The 19,525-nt window shown below is 40.9% G+C and overlaps 2 protein-coding genes across 2 annotated transcripts; one reads left to right on the top strand and one right to left on the bottom strand.

Moving 5' to 3' along the window:
- The first annotated feature begins 639 nt into the window (after positions 1-639).
- LOC306966277 (uncharacterized protein) lies at positions 640-7,706 on the top strand. Its single transcript, XM_079560980.1, has 11 exons — positions 640-729; positions 798-864; positions 937-1,222; positions 1,312-1,451; positions 3,436-3,718; positions 3,825-3,970; positions 5,056-5,338; positions 5,447-5,601; positions 6,542-6,812; positions 6,907-7,058; positions 7,573-7,706. The coding sequence occupies exons 2-11, from the start codon at positions 801-803 to the stop codon at positions 7,611-7,613; spliced, it is 1,821 nt and encodes a 606-aa protein (XP_079417106.1). The 5' UTR covers positions 640-729; positions 798-800; the 3' UTR covers positions 7,614-7,706.
- Positions 7,707-10,317: 2,611 nt separating this feature from the next.
- Positions 10,318-18,857, bottom strand: tmem106ba (transmembrane protein 106Ba). The gene is made up of 7 exons (XM_079561673.1): positions 18,640-18,857; positions 18,225-18,288; positions 17,980-18,139; positions 13,531-13,671; positions 13,404-13,453; positions 13,264-13,317; positions 10,318-10,514 (listed from the first exon to the last, which is right to left on the bottom strand). The coding sequence occupies exons 1-7, from the start codon at positions 18,818-18,820 to the stop codon at positions 10,391-10,393; spliced, it is 774 nt and encodes a 257-aa protein (XP_079417799.1). The 5' UTR covers positions 18,821-18,857; the 3' UTR covers positions 10,318-10,390.
- Between the last annotated feature and the right edge of the window lie 668 nt (positions 18,858-19,525).

Genomic DNA, 19,525 nt, shown 5'->3' with positions numbered 1-19,525 from the left:
TGATAGAGTAATGATAGAGCTATGACAGAGTTATGATAGAGCTATGATAGAGTTATGATAGAGTTATGATAGAGTTATGATAGAGTTATGATAGAGTTATGATAGAGTTATGATAGAGTTATGATAGAGTTATGATAGAGTTGTGATAGAGTAATGATAGAGCTATGATAGAGTTATGATAGAGTTATGATAGAGTTATGATAGAGCTATGATAGAGTTATGATAGAGTTATGATAGAGTTATGATAGAGTTATGATAGAGTTGTGATAGAGCTTTGATTGTCATGATAGCTGCTTCACTCACTCGGGTCCATTACATACGTCACGACCAAATGCAAGCCAAAATCAGATCCAATCGTTTCAAAGGAGTTCACCAGTCCCACCTGATAACGGAGCTCAACCGAGAGTGCTTGTCACTAAACTATGTTCAACTTGAGAAACATACTTTATCAGGACTGCTTGCGAAAACATGTTCACTGCTGAGCCAACAAGTTTAGTGTGGAAGCACTCAGATTCGTGAGGCTTTGCAGATGTGGAGCAGACGCCAAAACGTGATTGTGTAACTTCTGAAACTATGGGGGAGTATGCTTTGGAGTTTTCGGCCTGAGAAGAACCCTTCCCAGTTGCAAAATCACAGCAAGTTTTGGCACAAATACTTGGGAGTCTCTAACATCTCTTCACTTACAGCAGGAGCAGGATCTGAAGCATCTCGTCGTCCTCCCAGTTTAAGGTAGGCAGATTAAAAAGTATTAAAATCATGATCTATGTTTCCAGGTGATTATACATCATTGTCTGTAGAAAATGAAGAGGTACGTCTCAGTTTTGTTTTTGCTCCTTGTGAAAACAGCCTTTGCTTCAAGCCCACGTAAGAGTCAGAAATACGTCAGTTGGAGTTACCTTCTTCATGCTCATGTGTCTCTGCTGTCTGACGTTTCAGTGAATTTGGCCCTGAGTGGAGAAGCGACCCAGATCGACACATACAATGAGCTCGGAGCAGCCTCTAACGCCATTGATGGGAATCGTGAATCTATTTACTATAGTAACTCCTGTTCTCACACCTTCACCACCACCGACCCCTGGTGGAGAGTGGACCTGCGAGACAACTACGTCATCACCTCCATCACCATCGTCAACAGAGGAGACTGCTGTCAGGAGAGGCTGGACGGTGCGGAGATCCGAGTGGGGAATTACCTGGATAAGAACAACGGAAATGACAATCCAATGTACGGTTTTAACATTGTCCATTTGTAGCTTTCCAGTCGTCTTCCTTTGAGTTGGTCCTCATTTTATTTGTCGTTTTCTGTTTTTTAAGAGTGGCAAGGATTTCACACATCGCCACATCGGAGACCTTCCCCATGTCTGGACGTGTGGAGGGGCGATACGTCAATGTGTTTCTACCTGGAAAAGATAAATATTTAAGCCTCTGTGAAGTGGAGATCTATGGATTCAAAGGTAAGTAGGTAGCTGAGCAGGTTGCATTCGAGGGAAGAGGCGTTTACTGCATAACCCTGAGGAGGTGTCACAGAAAGTGTTATTGCTTACTGGGAGAAAACTGACCGACAGGCTTTTCTTTCTGATTTTTGGCAACATAGCTGCTACTACTGATTTAAAAAAATCAATGTTGCTTAGCCCAATTCTTGCGCTAACATGGTCTAAGATTGATTGATGATCATTGACACTGACTTTATCTTCCACATCTACAAAAAACAAACAAAAATAATAATAATAATAATAATAATAATAATAATACCTTTAATTTGTAAAGCACTTAACATGGAAATCTCAAAGTGCTACAACACAAGTAAAAACTGAGAATAATAAAAGCACACAAAGTTGGAGTTAAAAATGTTAATAAGGGAACAGAAAAGTCTTGAGTCCTCTTCTAAAAGTCTCCAGAGACTGTGGGGCCCTCAGGTCTAGTGGTAGGGCGTTCCACAGTTTAGGAGCTGTCGCCTGGAACGCTCTGTCACCAATTTACAAAACGTATGAACACAAGAAAGGAAATGCAAGTGTAACATTGGCCTTTTATTAAACTAACTATTTACCATATATGGGCAATGATGTCATCTTTGATAACTGATTAGACCATGTTTAAGCAAGAACCTGACTTGATAACATCGATTTTTTTAAATCAGCGCCCTCAAATTAGTAGAAATAGATTTCAATTTCAAAACACAAAATTAACTAGTTTACCCTATTTGGGCAATGACGTCGTGTGGCAACATTTTATGAAATCAGTGCCCTTGACTTAGTTAAAGTAGCTATATTGGCATTTTCCCCCTGACTAAATTTATTAAGGACTGGATCCAGAAATAATAAGAAAGTTTGCAAAAGAACTGGAGAACCATCAATCGGAGATCGGAGGTGAATAGTTTTTGGTTGCTTGATTAAAAGTCCAATATCAGCAGGGAAGTGCTCAGATCAAATTGCCTGTTGGCAAACTGCACGGAGCATTCAGAGGGAGTGGGAAAAACAATTCTTTCACTAGCAAGGACCACACCACAACAAAGTGCAATTTAGATTTTATTCACAAGGTTAAAGCATGGAGTAAAACTGGGCGAGACTGTGGGTGGAGGCTCCGTCTCGGATGAACCCAGCTCTTCGGGACCCCCCTTCTAAGCAGGAGAATTATTGCTGAAATGGAACAGACATGAGGGGAGGGAGGGCGGTGTCGACAGTTTCAAACAAACTGAGATGACGAGGCTTGGCTTGGTGTATAATGACAATCCTCGACCCAAATGAAGTCTGGTTACTGGAGCCGACTGCAGCCCAATAACCATCAGAGGCATCTCTACAGCACCTCGATGGTCCTGATGTTTTCCAGCGTTACTGGCCTCACAAGCAGATCCACCTGAGATGTTTTCTACCTGTCACAGAGAGGGGGCGCCATACTGATCTGGGGCTTTTTCCTTCAGTGGAACAATAACCTCTGGTTATTGGGCCTGCAGTCGGCTCCAGTAACAGCTTCATTTGGGTCCAGGATCCTCCAGCCAATGGGATCCTCTGGCTCAAAGCTGATGACATTTTTAATGGGATGATTCACTTGACTTTTTAGTTCCATAACCCTCAGGAACTTCCAGAAATTGTAAATGACTGTTTTACTGTGTCCCACTTCAGCAGCGATGACGCTCTGCTTTTGATCGGGGAATGTATCTACTTTTACAGAACTTAAGTCCTTTCAACAATCATACCAGTCTGATGAAATAATGCAGTCAAGTCTTTGCTACTGACAGAGAAGACATTCAACTTAATGCGAGATGTTTCATGTTGATAGGCCCAGAAAATATAAACATATTATCAATAAATCATGAAAGACCATGTTTTCTCAGATGTATTTTATTGGTTTACGACTTCATATAATCTAAACATAAAAGCAGATGACATTTAGTGTATTTTTTGTGCTGTGCTGAAGTATTTCTATTGTCTGATTTGAAAGAGAATCTGGCTCGACGTGGAAAAGCGACTCAGATCGACACATACAATGAGCTCGGAGCAGCCTCTAACGCCATTGATGGGAATCGTGAATCTATTTACTATAGTAACTCCTGTACTCACACCTTCACCACCACCGACCCCTGGTGGAGAGTGGACCTGGGAGACATTCACGTCATCACCTCCATCACCATCGTCAACAGAGGAGACTGCTGTGAGGAGAGGCTGGACGGTGCTGAGATCCGAGCGGGGAATTCACTTCAGAACAATGGAAATGACAATCCAGTGTAGGCTTGTACATTATTAGTCATATTCATAATTGTCAATCTTTTTTGTAGCCTTCCTGTCGTCTTCCTCATAGTTGCACATCATGTTTATGTTTCCTTTTTCAAGAGTGGCAAAGATTAAACACATCAGATCATCACAAACCTTTGCCATGTCGGAGCCCGTGGAGGGGCGATATGTGAATGTGTTTCTACCAGGAGCAGACAAATATTTGACACTCTGTGAAGTGGAGGTCTCTGGATTCAAGGCAAAGGGTAAGTACGGAGCAGGGCTTCCTTTTTTGAAAATAAAATTCTTGCGTTTTGCTTGTCACACAATATTTGAGATTACATTTTACAGTTTTGAAGTCAGCCTCCAATGTCAATACCCTGAGAGACAGTTTTCAAAGTTTTGGTCCACTCTGAAGCGTAGTGTTATCGGCATATTTCCAATTAAGGTTCGGATGTTATTCTGTATGTCTTCCATGGTCCAGGGATGTTGTTCTGTAGGTCTTCAGGGTTTGTGGACGGTCATTTTAAACCAGGGATTTGAGAAATCATACAGGGGTTAAATCAGGCGAGTACGCAGGCCAGTTTACGCACCCTTTCAAGGAGATTCATCGCCCATGAAAGGCTTCTTTCAAAAAAAATCCATTGCAATCACTTATCTTGATGAAGGTGGAGTTCATTGTGAAGAATTCGACGAAGAGAACATCCCGAAATGTCAACTGCATGTTCGCGAGCAGAACGGGAGAGCGCACACAGACAAACTAACTTGTTAGACATTTCCAGGTGTCGTAATGGTCCTCGTCGGTCCTTTCTTTCTTTTGGACATATTCCCCGTTTTCCACAATAAAATCGATTTGCAGTCACTGGGCATTGGGCCCCTCACCCACTGAACTGCCACTCACTGTCCCCTTTTCAAATAAGGAAGTTCCCACGCCCTGGAGCAACAATTTGTTTATGGAATTTCTGTCTCGTCACTGTTGCATTTCCTTTTCCTTTACGTTGTCAAAAGACAGTGACACCTTCAAAACTTTATGGTCTGTTCATAAAACAAAGACTGAGTTGAAAAGCTACGGTATAAGCTATCTGTACTTTGCTATTCTCTTAAAGAGAATCAAAAGTGCATGCATCTCATAAAGCAATCGGAAGCAGCTTGTAGAGGTGGAAGTGAGGGGCGTGGTTTGGGGGAAACAGGACAACGGTTTCTCCGCAACGTTGTTGGACTCCAAGAGAATTACAGGATGACCTGAGTGATGTTTAAAAGCTTAAAAATAGAACAGAGATATGTCTTTCATGTGTGTTTTTTTGTAAATGTTGAGAAGTATGCTAGCATGTTTCTACAATCTGCGTTCTAGTGAATTTGGCTCTGGGTGGAGAAGCGACCCACATCGACACATACAATGAGCTCGGAGCCGCCTCTAACGCCATTGATGGGAATCGTGAATCTATTTACTATAAAAACTCCTGTTCTCACACCTTCACCACCACCGACCCCTGGTGGAGAGTGGACCTGCTGAAGACCTACGTTATCTCCTCCATCGTCATCACCAACAGAGGAGACTGCTGCGCAAACAGACTGGACGGTGCGGAGATCCGTGTGGGCGGATCCTTAGCAAACAATGGAAATGACAATCCTTTGTAAGTTCAAACAGACAAACTGCAGGCTCAACACACCTGGCAGTCTCTTTGTTCGTTGCCCCAGTTTACTTCTGGGAAATTCATTCTTTATATCTTCCTATTTTTCAGAGTGGATAGGATTTCGCACATCCCAGAAGGCCGTTCTCAAACGTTTAATTTAATGGAACCCCTGAGAGCCCGTTACGTCAATGTGTTTCTACCAGGAACAGACAAATATCTGGCCCTCTGTGAAGTGGAGGTCTACAGACACCAAGTGGAGCTGGGTAAGATTCCTCACCAAACCAAGGCATCCAGCGCTTCATCAGATTTCTTTTCTGGGTCTGTCATGAAGGCAGATCTTGAAGATTCCAGAATACTGCTGTAAATCAGTGGTTCCCAACCTTGTGGGCGCCTTGGACTCTTCAGTGGTAATTAGCGTGCGTAGTACATACCCCAATCTCAATGGTGTTGCAGTTTATGTAGAAAGGCCTCACTTAAAAGTACTATTAAGACAATGTTGTATGTTCAAAATAACACACAACCAAAATAAATGATCTCAAAACCATGCATTTCACCACAAAAAATAGCCTTTCCTTTCAAAAGTATGTTCAAATAGTATTCAATTTCACCATCCTTTTCAAGCGGAAATAGTTCCATGTACCCCCTGCTAAGTTCTTGTGTACCTCCAGAAGTCCCCATGCCCCTGGTTGGGAAACACTGCTGTAAATGACACTAAGATAATACCGGTTAATGCCACTGATGCTACATGCTAGATGTTTCAGTGCAATTCCTTTTCTAAAGTTACTTAATCATATCTCGATTAACACAAATTGCAATCATTCTGAAACACAATAAAACTCAAACAACAATAAACATTGATGTTTATTATTCCGTTGACAAAATCTGACAAAGCATTTAATTTGGTTTAAACAAAGATAAATATCAAGAGGTGTTGGCTTGTCAGAGCAAGCAGTTAGCTGGTTTTCACACTACCTTTATGAAAAAAACATCACTTTTAAATGTGATGAACAGTGTTGGCACTCTGGTGTTCCACAAGGGCACATCCTTGACCCACTTCTTTTTAATGTAGAGCTGAGTGCAAGTAGTGCTGTTGGTTTTTCTCAGTTGAAACTTTCAATTAAAGCCACACCGTGTAACATTGCACCCCTTACATATAATACAGTACACGCTAACAACATGCTAATATGTGTTTCTGATTTGAAGTGAATTTGGCTCTGGGTGGAGAGGCGGACCAGAGTGGTGCTGATGAGTTTGGACCGGCCTCTCGTGCCATTGATGGGAATCGTAACTCCCCAAACTCCTGCATTCAGACCACCTCAAGCACCAACCCCTGGTGGAGAGTGGACCTGCAAGACACCTACGTCATTACTTCTGTCACTGTCACCAACAGAGGAGACTGCTGCCATGAGAATATTAATGGAGCTGAAATCCGAGTTGGCAACTCCTTACAAAACAATGGGAATGACAATCCCCTGTACGTGAACGGAGCACACCTTGTATTTAGACCCTGAAGAAGCATGGAAGCTGCAAGAGAAACATGTTTAAGTGTTTTTCTGTTTCTATTTTAGAATGGCCACGATTCCACGCATGCCCAAAGGAATCTCCCAAACTTATTTCCCTCCTGAACACACGGAGGGACGTTATGTCAATGTGTTTCTGCCGGGAACAGGCAAAAAACTGACCTTCTGTGAAGTGGAGGTGTATGGGTACAAAGAGGACGGTAAGATTCAGATTCAACTTTTAAAGAATATATTGCCTAAAATGGCAGATTACATGTTAAACAAACAAAAAAACAAAACAATTCATAACCTTAAAAGCCCAAGAGGAACTTGTTTGCTTCCTAAGTGTAAAATGTGCATAAGACAGTTTAGTAATGAGTACTAATATATTATTTCCAGCTGTGACGCTTGCATTAATAGTCTGAAAATGACAATTGGAGTTCACAAATAACCAACATAATAATATAATGTAAATTCATCATCATCATCTTTATTTATCAGGCTCCAAGTCCACATAAAGATATACAACATAAGCAATCAATACATCACTGATACATTTTTTCTAATTTATTATTTAAAAAAAACAATTGCACCTGAGCTTCCACAGAGCTGACTGGTAACATATGGCACTGACAGGAGGATTGACCAGCGTCCAAATTCATCTTTAGCATTTGCAGACGATATTGTTTCATATTTTCAGGCCACATAGTCTAACCAGTTTCACTTTTTTTTCAGGTGCACAAACATCAACTGTTACTGAGAATGAACAGCCCTAATGTCAGCAAGGTCACTGGACAAGAAGCTGTTGGTGGTGGCGGATGGTTATAATCATGTTCTAATCATGTTCTAATCATGTTATAATCATGCCAAGCTTTACTGTATCTGCATTGCCAACATGTAATCAGCCTTCTGCTATGTCATAACTTGCAATAATGCTCTCAGTTTATTTGTATGCATGTCTGTAATCAAATAAACTTTGGCTGCATTGGGATTAATGTTTACAAATGTTCATTGTCTTTGCCTTTTAGAAGAGCAATATCCCCCATCGAGCTCAAATCATTGTGGAAAAAGTGGTTCAGGCCATCATTGTGACAAATCCATTGTTATTAACAATAACAATGACAATCAGTATTTTACCCTGAAGTCCCGCATGAGCTTTACACAGGAGAAGGGCGGAGCCTGACCTTATATAGGGACACAACTGATGGTGACCCACGAAGAAACATGACACAAGAAGGGGCAAATAAAACAAGTCTAAAACAACTGCAACAGTGCCAGGTAACAGTAAATATAAAGGCACTTCATAATATTACAAAAATACAACTAATTAAGAAGTCCTAATGTGTGATATCTCGAATGGCCTTGTCCCAGTGCACTTTGTTAATGTTCTGTACTCTCGGGTTATTGTGGCAGGTTTTTGATTTTGCTTCACTCCCATTGACCTGCTTTGACACTTGCTGCCACATATTTGCTGTACAAGTTTATCTGGACCCTTTTTATCTTTCCGCACATGGACATCTGGATTGGGCCGTACTTGAGGAGACAAACTAAGAGTACATAACCATGACATCACAACAGGCAAAAAAGAGAGTGAAAACTGGTTTGTGTGTGGTACATATACATGTTAAAGCGGTATAAGGCATTTATAACAGGAGGACTTTTCAACACTGTTATGTGTGAGGCTTTCTCACTCTCATACACATGTAATCCACTACAAACTGGGACTAGTCTCGAGACACTAAGAGTCATAAGGGGCCCATATTAGCTGTCCTTTAGCGACCTCTTGTGGTAAATATAACTTTAAACCTTCTTCAGCTTAACACATGTAAGTTGAGTCAAATTGCCATTCTTGTTTCTTGGGGAATGTACATTTATTTTAATATTCTGTAAACTCACCCATGTGTTCAAACGATGAACTTTTTCAACGTTTTTAAACCTCATCCCTGAATTATGTGAGATAAGCTTTTCAGGAATTTGGACAACTTTTCTTTTTTTAACTTAACACGCTTGTCTCTGATTCATTAAATCGGGCTGGGTAGCGTTAATTCTTTCCGGCACTTTAACGATACTAGGTTTACCACACCGATACCTCAGCCATACATTTTCCTATACCTAAACTAACCAGAAACCAGACCAATAATGTGCTGAAGACCGAGTGTCAGATGAATCCCACAGAGGACCATGAGACTGAGAAACTTTTAAGAACTGTTTATTTGAAGTCATCAACCAATAATAGTACATTTCAATTCAGGAACACGATCATAGTCAGCGCCATCTAGTGTGCGGAGACGGCACGGCGACACACAGAGAAAATCAAGGTGGAAGTAAGATCAGTTCTGTCCTTTCTCTTTGCTGAAATTAGAACTGGATCGGGAAAAAGAAACACACAGTGAAAAAATGCTTCTAAAGAGCGGTGAAAATTCATTGCAGTCTTTCATTATGTTGAACTCGAAGTCTTTTTGCAAACAAACTCTTATTAAAAAGTCAAAAACAACAATGAAACGAACGCCACAAATCACCCGGACGTACAAAAAGCAGAAAACATAAAATGACATCTTATCACTGGTATCACAGTTTGAAAACACTCCCTTTTTACACTTTATAAAATTTAATTAAAAGGAAATTCTGGAAAGATTTGGGATTTCGATGAACTGAACAATAAGCTGAATACAAGTCTCATCGTCTGAAACACCTTAAATAGTTCACCTGTGCGTTTGTCTTTAAGCTCAGACACAACAGCCATGTTTATGATGCTTCAATTCATGTTTTTGTCCAAGTTTCACCTTAAGGGAATGATACGACCTCGAAGTGGTTCAGAGAAGCGCAGTGGTCAAAGTTTTAGTCTTTTTTAGTACTTGAAATCAGAAATGAGTCATTGCTATTAGCTCTTTTATAAGTAATTTTAGTGAAGTCTCATTATTGAGGGAGCCCCCGGGGATTTTCTTCTCGATAAAGGGAGCATGGACACTTCAGACTATGGGATCAGCAGGTCGGAGAATCTCACAAAAATAGCATATTCTCTTTGAAACTGTCATAGGTTGACTGGATATTACAGCCTTTCCCATAGTCCAGGACATCGCAGCCCCCTTATCCATGATCTCGTTTTACATAAAAACAGCACATTTGAGCAAAGTTACTGAGGTGACACAATGCAGAGCACTGCAGAGGGTCAGGCCTTTACGTGTAAAACCTGCGTTTTAAATGGATGTAGTTCCTGTGTCATTTTAGCAGTTCGTAGGTCAGTCCTCTCTCAGATGTTACTGCTTTATAAAAATGTGCACTGTGAACTCAACCTTGATTTTAAAAACTGATACGAAAAACAATTGCTTTGAGATTGAATTCCCAATCGGCTCACCCCGAGTTTAAAGTGCTTTTTTTTTTGGGTGACACCAGTTCATTAAAGGAGGAAGTGGCAAGAAAGTCCGGCCACAGACAAAGGGACTGAACATGTCTGCAGCAGCGTGCACTGTCTGTAGGCGTGCACATCTCCTCAGAGCCTGCCCTGAGCCTCCATGGGCTCAGCAGAAGAGTGGAGTCCATCCCGTGAGCGCCGTCACTCCTTGTAGATGCGGGGGCGGGTGTGCAGAGTGGTGGTGTTGCCGCCGCAGTCCACGTACTGGTAAGTCTCCTGGGAAACCTGCTCCGCGTGGCCAAAGTACGACGTTGTCACGGTAACCCTACAGACACGGAACAGAGTAAGGATCACGTGCAAACAAATATCACTGTGCATAACGAGTCAAACTGCTGCGTACAAACCCTTTAACCACACCTCTGTGACCAACGTCCTTAACTAGTTTAACAAGTGCACTACAGAGCAAACATCTGAGAGCAGGTGAAAAGGGAACCAACAAAAAATCACAAGAGTAGATCTTCACAATGCCACAAGAACAGGGAGTGAGACAAAAAAATGATAAGTAAAGCAACAAATAAACTGAAAGCTCCAAATAATTTTAGAGGAGGATCTAAAGTTTAACGCCACATGTATAAGCATCTATAAGTTGAGACCAATTTACCATTTTTACCATTTACATGTCTTTAAAGACATCTTTATACGGAGTGTAAAAATGTTAAAATGATGTATTTTCTTCCCCCTGCATGTTCCAGCCATGTCCTAATGTGTAGAATGAGCTCAGACCTGTTCACCACAACTGCCTCTAAAAGCTGTACTGTCAGTGAAAAGGTTGTAGCAATTCATTTTAGCAAATTAAATGTATACATTTGGGCCAATTTTAGCTTTATTTTGAACAAAACATGATGCTTTCACTGATGAACTACTAGCTTTAATTGACCCTTTTATAGATAATCATCAACACCCTCGAGGTAGGGGCTACATACATGTTACAAATAGAATGTCCAAGGGGTACACAAGACAAGGTGGGGATCCACAGATGTAAAACATCATAAGATCAGCGTCTGTACACGTGATTTCACTTGTTTACCGTGGATTCTTGAAAGTTATTGAATGTTTCACTTTATAATAACCACACTTGGACTCTAGGGGTGTGACAATATATTGACTTGCTGATGCACTCATTATGCAAGATGTATATGTAACATGTACAGAAGTAGAAGCAGTAGACTCATGTTATGAATCAGTCGCCTCAACAAAAGGACTTACTAAAGTTACTTCAGTGAGTGAGTTCATTACTAAAAGACACTCTGTTCAGACATTTGGACTGTACTGCACTTTGGTCTTCACAAACCCCCGGGAACAGTCTTTATGGATTCAGAGGTCAGGCAGTTACACCATGATACATGTGATAAGTTAAGAACAACCATCAAGTGAAGAAACTTTATATATATTTGCTTTACACATATACATACAGAGAAGCCATGTTTTGCTTTGGTGGTTATTGTGTTTACTACTTACAGTACATATATGGAATGTTGTTTTCTTTTGTCTGGAAAATATGGTTTTATGGGTAAAGTTAAGGTCTTGGGGTAAAGTTGAACTACCAGATTTAAATGGTGAAATTAACACTTTTTATTTTTTTTTACATTTTAGTGTTTCGAATTAGCAAAAAAAAGATCATAATACTGTACATATTTTTCTTTTTATATACACCATCTATTATGCACTATTTATTGTAACATTTTACTTTATTTTGCTGAACCACCAACGAACAATACAAAAAGTGGAGAATTGTACATTTCAATGTTCTGTAGTTTGTTGTTTCTTGTGGCCCAGTTTACCCCATGTTTTGTTCTTTGAAAACACCAAGATAGTTGTGTTTATTCAAGAAGAAATCGGCCTAAACCAGACATGCCCAAAGTCTGGCCCATGGGCCAGTCACGGCCCCTGATGTCATTTAATGTGGCACTAGACAATCTCATAACATTAACATTATGTCCGGCCTGCGACCCTCGAGCCTTAATCCTATATGTAGACTAAGCAAGTTTGCGTAGGGCCCCCACTGCCTTCATCGCTTCCTTTATAGCGGTGTGTTGGCGCCGTGATCATCACCTGTAAACATGACTCTGCCTCTGTCAAACGAACATGGCTTATCTAAGAAAACAGGAGGCGTACTGTTGAACAGACGCAACAGTCAGTGACCTACTTTTACTGCTCTGTAATTACCACTGCCTTTTATTTCTATAAAGTAATTTAGTTTCAAATGTGTTTGTGTGTGTAACGTAACGGAGGGGAGCGGCGGGGTGGGGCGGTGGGTGGCGGTCGCGGGCACACTAATGGTTAACCAAGCATTAACTGCAAAGGGCCTCAGTTAACGGTTAATAAAAAACTTGAAAGCGTGCAGCCCTACTCTAGTTTAAAAAAGCAGTGACTTCAAGGTAAAGGTAAGGACATAACATTTCAATGATATAACACCTTAATTTCACATGCACTTAATTCATTTGAAGTGCATCGATAAGCATTCTGTGAGCTGGTATACGACGATGGCTGAAGCTGAATGAATAACAATATACATGCAGAGTGTTCTTTAGGCATAAAGTCAGGTCCACAGACAGATGTATGATCAGATCAGCTGTAGGAGCCATGATGAAGACTCTATTCTTCCTGAAGCCTTTGTCGAGTTTAGTTCTGCACTAGACCTGTGTTGTGGCATTCGGAACATGACTTAATTCATCCTGATTGGTTTGTGACATTCCTAATGTTCATGCAGGATGTTTCTGGACAAAAAATCTTTCATGAATGTCACGATCAGTGCTGAGGGTAATGTACTCACAAAAGGAACTAAAATATTAAAATAGTACAGTTACTAAAATAAATAACTTCTTCAGTAACTAAGTAATATAACCTATTACAGTGACCACATTCGCCCGTGCGTAATCATAGAAACACATAGTAACACAGAAACAGTTTGCGACAGTGAGCGAAGCCTCTGCCCCTGAATCATCAAATCCCATCCATTACCACACTCTTCCCTACTTGTAGAAACACAAAGCACTAACAAGTGAATGACTTACTGCATCATGACGCCGATGTTGTGCACTCTGATGGTGGGCAAGGTGCAGTAGTCGCTGTGAGAAAGGACAAGATCCCCAAATGACACACACGCAGAAGAACAGAAATGCACTGAACTGCAGATAGTTGAAGATATACTTACAACATGTAGCTCATATCATCGGCTATGATCGTGGGGACGGTGAAGTCGACCTGCAGCAAACGCAAAAGTACATTTACAAAAGCACACCGAGGCCAAACCAACGCCTGGGACATGTGTGAGGACGTGCCTGTCTCTCGTCCAGAGGGATGATGAGCGTGCTGTTGTTGATCTTGGCCTTCCCGATCACCGTTTTGGAGAACTGCACCTGAGCCGTGATGTTGGTCATGTAGATGGCATAGTAGTTGTTGTTGGTGATGTTCAGGGAGCTCTGGGACAGACGGAACACAGGACACTTTTAGATTCAAATTACGGCTGTACAAAATGAGGAAACACAAGCGGTATTGGATGGTTACAGCCTGGTTCACACGGCAGGACAACTAGGCCGAGTTCAGCCCGAATTCTCCCCTTCCAACAATCCTAAAGACAATCTGATTATCTGATCAGATATTCCTGCCGTGTGTGGCGTGTTAAGACTGCTTTCGTCTGCCCTGAAGGACATTGGGACCACTCTCAACTATAGCCACTGCCTCTTCTTCGTCGGCCATGTTTGTTTACTCTGAAGTCACGGTTTGGGGAGATTTCCCGTCTGACCTGGGAATGTTGGTGAGTGAACATGGCTGCACTATGGAATGGTTCAACTGTCTGTGAAGTCAAAACTATTTCTGTGACGACACCGTGAAGCTCAATGAGAAAAGGTGCAAAGCAGTATCAAAGCAAGAGAAGAATCAACTTTTGTTTTTAACATAATTTCATGTGTTGATTCATTAATAAATGTCTTCAATAAGAATCTACAATGTAAAAAGTAGTAGGTGTGACTGTGGCTCTCCATCGGCTTCACTCAAACCCCTCTCAGACAACTACTACTTTTATTTCCAGTTTACATGACAAAATCATGCTACTAAATATAAGTTTAAAATCTTTTCCAAAACAGTACACACAGAACACTGGAATAAGCCAACTCCATGGGCTCTTATGAAGTGTGAAACTCCCTAATCCTGTAAACCTCTGCAAACATGCTTTCTGTCCTTCCACAGGAGCTCGAGATAAGGATAGTTTTGTCCCCGTGGTTTCGCTGACTCATATGCGCGGACAAACGTCAAGTCATGTTGGTCTGCCCAGTTAACATAACTATATTGAAGCCTTTGCTAAAAATAAAGAAAAAGTCACTTGTTTGGCCCGGTTTCACAGTTGTTGTGATTTTATCATATTACTGTCCTACTGAACAAGATTGTGACAAAGCCGGTAGCCTGAGGGGGTCGCTTAGGAAAAAAAGGCTGTAGGGCTGTAACTAACCATTATTTTGGTAATCGATTAATCTATTCAAACTTTTTCCAACATAAAGCTAAAGTGACACCACTTGAGGACATGTTGGCGGAGTAAACAAAGTGAATGTTTATAGGAGGTTCTTAGCACCAATTCTGCTTTGCAATGTACAAAACACTACAGACCCTAACTTTAAAAACAAAGCCGTTTTTCATCAAAAATACTACATTTTCATGTCATTTTTGTTCTATTTGATTCTGTGTTTTGAAATCCATTGATAAATTACAAAATAGTTGTTAACTATGTTAATAATCAATTAATAGATTTGTTGTTTCAGCCCTCGTCGACAGAGGCGTGTGCTACATTCAGCGCTGACTTCAGCAAACGCTTGCTGCATTCCCTTCGCTCGATTTCCTCTTACATTAAAGGGATTTTTCAGGATTTTCGACATAGGGCCTCATTTCCTAGTTATCCAGAGTGTTGCTGATTTCTGGAGATGCATTTTTTTGTAATTCATGCAGTTCTTGTGTTTGAGGAGTTTCGTGGTGCTAGGCTAGTGCAAGGCTAGCACATTTCTATGGTATCAGCTAGCCTGCATTAAAAACAGTGTGACCCGCTCCACAGAGCACCTGAGGCAAATCACTTATAACACCAGACTAACCATATAAATGTCTGTGTCCATAGAATCATTTTAATCATTGTGCATTTAAAATACCTTATATTTGAGCAGCATCAGCTTCGTGGTTGTATAAGCTACGCGGCGGCGGAGTGATCTGCTAGAAAATAGTCCCTCAAAATGTGATCATTCATGTGATGCAGGTCAGTTATATTCCAAACATGATTCTATGGACACAGACATGTATATGGTTAGTCTGGTGTTATAAGTGATTTGCCTCAGGTGCTCTGTGGAGCGGGTCACACTGTTTTTAATGCAGGCTAGCTGATACCATAGAAATGTGCTAGTCTTCCATTAGCCTAGCGTCACATAGCTCTTCAAACATAAGAACTGCATGGATAACAAAAAAAATATCTCCAGAAATCAGCAACACTCTGGATAACTGGGAAATGAGGCCCTATGTCAAAAATCCTGAAATCTCCCTTTAACTTTGTGAGCAGCCTCATGCATGTTATTGTGCTTTTCCTGGACAAACTACAAACTATTTCTAACTCTAGTAAAGAACCCGGAGCAAAGTTAATGTGATCAAAACACCTGCATGTACATAGGCAGGTGCAAGCTGAAAATAAAACGTTTTTTCTTGGCATTTACCATTTGATGCCTGTATTACACACGCCCCATATCTGACATGTAAAGAAGCCAATGCTGCGTGATTGAAAGTGTGTAAATGACTCTGCTGCTGATCTACATGTGCTACTCACTTTGCACATGAGCTTGGTAAATGACCCCTACATGTATTTCAACGACACATGACTAAACCCTTAATGGGAATGGAACACGGACAGGATACTGTTATGGACACAGGAAGTTAGCCATAACCACAGCTAGCATCGAGCTGCTACACTGTTCTCCTGTTTCAGATTAGGACATAAATATCTTATTGCTGAACCACTTCACAGGAGTTAAGCTCTGAATATCACTCACCAGTCACCACTGTGTTATTATCCCATTAAACTAAGTAACAATTACAAAAACATAAAAAAACTATCAAATGCACTTTCTGTATTTTCCCAGTAACATTAGTCTAACTGTCTGTCTGTCTGTCTGTCTGTGGACAAACGTCAGCTGATTTATTACCCTTATAATAACATTTTGTATCAGTCCAGTGCAGAGGAGCACATTCTGAGTAATTGAACTGGCTCCACAACTTGATTCGATTCATTAATAAATGAATGGAATCAAAATGCCAGAGTTGAGGCTGAGAGTGAGTCAGTCAAAAGGAATTGACCTAAAACTGCAGTGTCTCCAATTCAGGCTGGACTCAAAAATAAGCACAATCCCACTCATTTTCATCAATGTCCATTTTCAAGACCATTTTTTCATAATAAAAACAAATATATAGTATAAAGCTGTTAGTAACACTCTTTACTCTAAACCAGGAGCTGTTAACGCCACAGAATCTTCTGTAGACGAGTCCATTAAAAACACCATGACAACATCTGAAGCTGACCGGCTGATAAATGTTGATTCATTGCACAGTCACACACCCAACATCACAATGATGCCACAGTCTGTCTGTGTGTCGGGGCATCTGAAAATGGGCTAAGTAGAGGAACATGCAATGGGGTCAGTCTGGTTTTCTTACCAAAACGCATCAAAACTTGGATCTAAAGATATATATTTTCCACTTTGATACTTTTTTTTTTTTTATCTATCATTTAACGGTGCCCAGCCCTAGCAATGTGTGAAGGAATACTTCTATAATCCTCTTTGGGGCCGAAGGTTAGTTATTTCAGTTTAATTGTTGTGTTCAATAAAGGGTTCCCTCTTTTTTTTGTCTCAGTTCCACTTCTTCTTGTTGCATATTGAAGTTCTACTCAGAACCTTGTTTAGATCCAACCATTCAAAACATGAATTTTTTACATTTTTTCCACTGGTCTTAAACCGTTGATCGGGAGTGTATTGCTGTCAGTGATCGTATTGTTTTCCTTTGACTTCACAAACCCAGCGTAATTCTTTCAAACCACAAAACACTTCTGGTTGCATTATGCAAAATGTGAATTTTTAAAGTGGTCTTAAACTTTTGATCGAGACTGTAGCATAGCTAGCAACAGCATGCTAATGCTAGAGGCAACAAATCAAGACTGGGAAAGAAACTGAGTGGTTCACCTCAAGTAATAACATAATATTAGCCCCGCTGAAGGTCTGAGTGAGTTAGGGTTTGGTTACGAGATGGTGTTAAAGCACATCTTACAACACAAGTTGTAATGATCAGATTAATATTGTCATGTAAAAGTTATGTAGCCGAGGATATCTTAAGTGTTGAAGTCCAGTGATCCTTTTTTACTGTTTTTAACATCTCATTTGCAAGTAAAGACAAGACATTATTGATCTCTCAAATTGAGAAATTCACTGGTTGCAAAAGAGAACCATTGACTTTTTCACGCACAGCAGATACTTTTCAGGAAGTCTTAGCAGCAGATACTCAAATCCCCGGTATCGGTGATGGTGTTGGAAGTAAAACAGCTCCATCGGTGCATGTGTAGTAGTGTTCCGCCCTGTACAAACTGCTCTGACACACTGTGTGATTCTTGTGTTAGTTTAACGCTGAAGCCTTTACTTAAATGTCATACTTATGACTTATGAGCCATACTTAAATGGCTCAGTATGCTCTGTGAACTGAAACTCCTTTCTTACAGTGATGTTGAGGTACACGATGCGTTTGTCCTGGTCGTAAGTGACAAAAGCCGACTTGATCCCCACGTAGGACATGTCGATGGGGCGGGGGAAGAGGAAGAAGACCGCGAGGCCCGACAGGAGCAGGCAAAGGGCAACTGATAACGTCACGTACAGCTTTCTGCACAAAAACAGCACAAATGCCTCAGGTTAGGGCCGGGTTAATGATGCACAGGAACATAACAGCAGGACTGTGATCAACTCACGTCCGGCTCGGTCTGAGGCGCTGGTCGCTGTACGGGATCAGAGCCACCAGCTGGTTTTCCTGGCCTGGACACATACAGGGGGCCATTTTAAAGAACAAATGCTATCATAATAAAACCACAAACACAAGAAAAAAGATTTGGAAACAATTATCAAACAGAAGAATAAGGAAAAATATTCAAAAGACAATGTAAACAACTGGCAAATGTTGAGCAAAACTTTGTGGAAAACTGACAAAATAAGTAAATTTGAGCAAAAACCTGCAGTTGAGAAAGTTTTGGAATATAAATGTATCTTCTCTGAACATATGGAGGGAAAAAGATGCAATGTCATTATTTTCAAAGAAATTTTGATTTAATGTCTGCTTTTAATGACATTTCAGGCGCAACGAAAGCCCGCATCCCCTGTGTGTGTTACCTCTGGGTATCCGGCCCGTGCCCTGGCAGGTGGGGCAGGTCACGCTGTCCCGCCCTGTGAACTCCACATAGGGGAACTGGGACACGTCCTCTGTCTTCTCCTCCTTGTCCGACCCGGTGCTGGTGAGCGGGTCATGGATCTCGTCTTTGTGCTTGGGCAGAAGCGACTGGCTCTTCCCCATGGCGGCGTGATCTGTCCACACACATGTCCTTTCTTAAGATTTGCAAAGCTCCCGTCAAACACAAGCATGAAAGGCAATATCAGTGTTAATCAATATTCAAATGTAAATCGGACACAATGGGCAACTATTGAGCAACAAACTGTGTAGAATCAATGTCCGCCAACATTGGACCATGTCGTTTGAATCCAGTGTAGTGCTTTTTAATGACATTTTATGACTTGATTTTGGGCGCAACAGTGGGGCAGTTAGAGCGGGTCGTCTCGTGAGTCAGTGTGCACTGGTGTATGAATGAGAGTGAATGGGTGACTGGCTCCTTGCTGTAAAGCTCTTTGGGCCTGATGAAGGTACAAAAGTGCTGTGTAGGCCATTGACCACGAGACCATTTCATTTTGACACAATTCCTTCATTTTGTCTTAAGGACAATATGCGCGATATGGAGACGAAAAGCGTTTTGCAACAACTTGATAACGATATTACTGCACTATTTCACAAAACCATCTCAACAAAGTACGTTCCATTTAACAAAAATCGTAATTAGACAATTTGTTTTGTTGTTATATTTCTTCAAACTGTGCCAAAACCAGACATAAAAACACTAAATACTGGCCGATTTTTGATGTAATTTAATGGGTCTATTTCTGTTTCTCGAATAGCCTACAGTTGAACATTTATCATTAAACATTTTCGAGAAATATAATAAAATAT

This window comes from Gobius niger, assembly GCF_951799975.1.
Source record: "Gobius niger genome assembly, chromosome: 8".
NCBI classification, from domain to species: Eukaryota; Metazoa; Chordata; class Actinopteri; order Gobiiformes; family Gobiidae; genus Gobius; species Gobius niger.
This window is presented reverse-complemented; position numbering and strand designations above follow the sequence as displayed.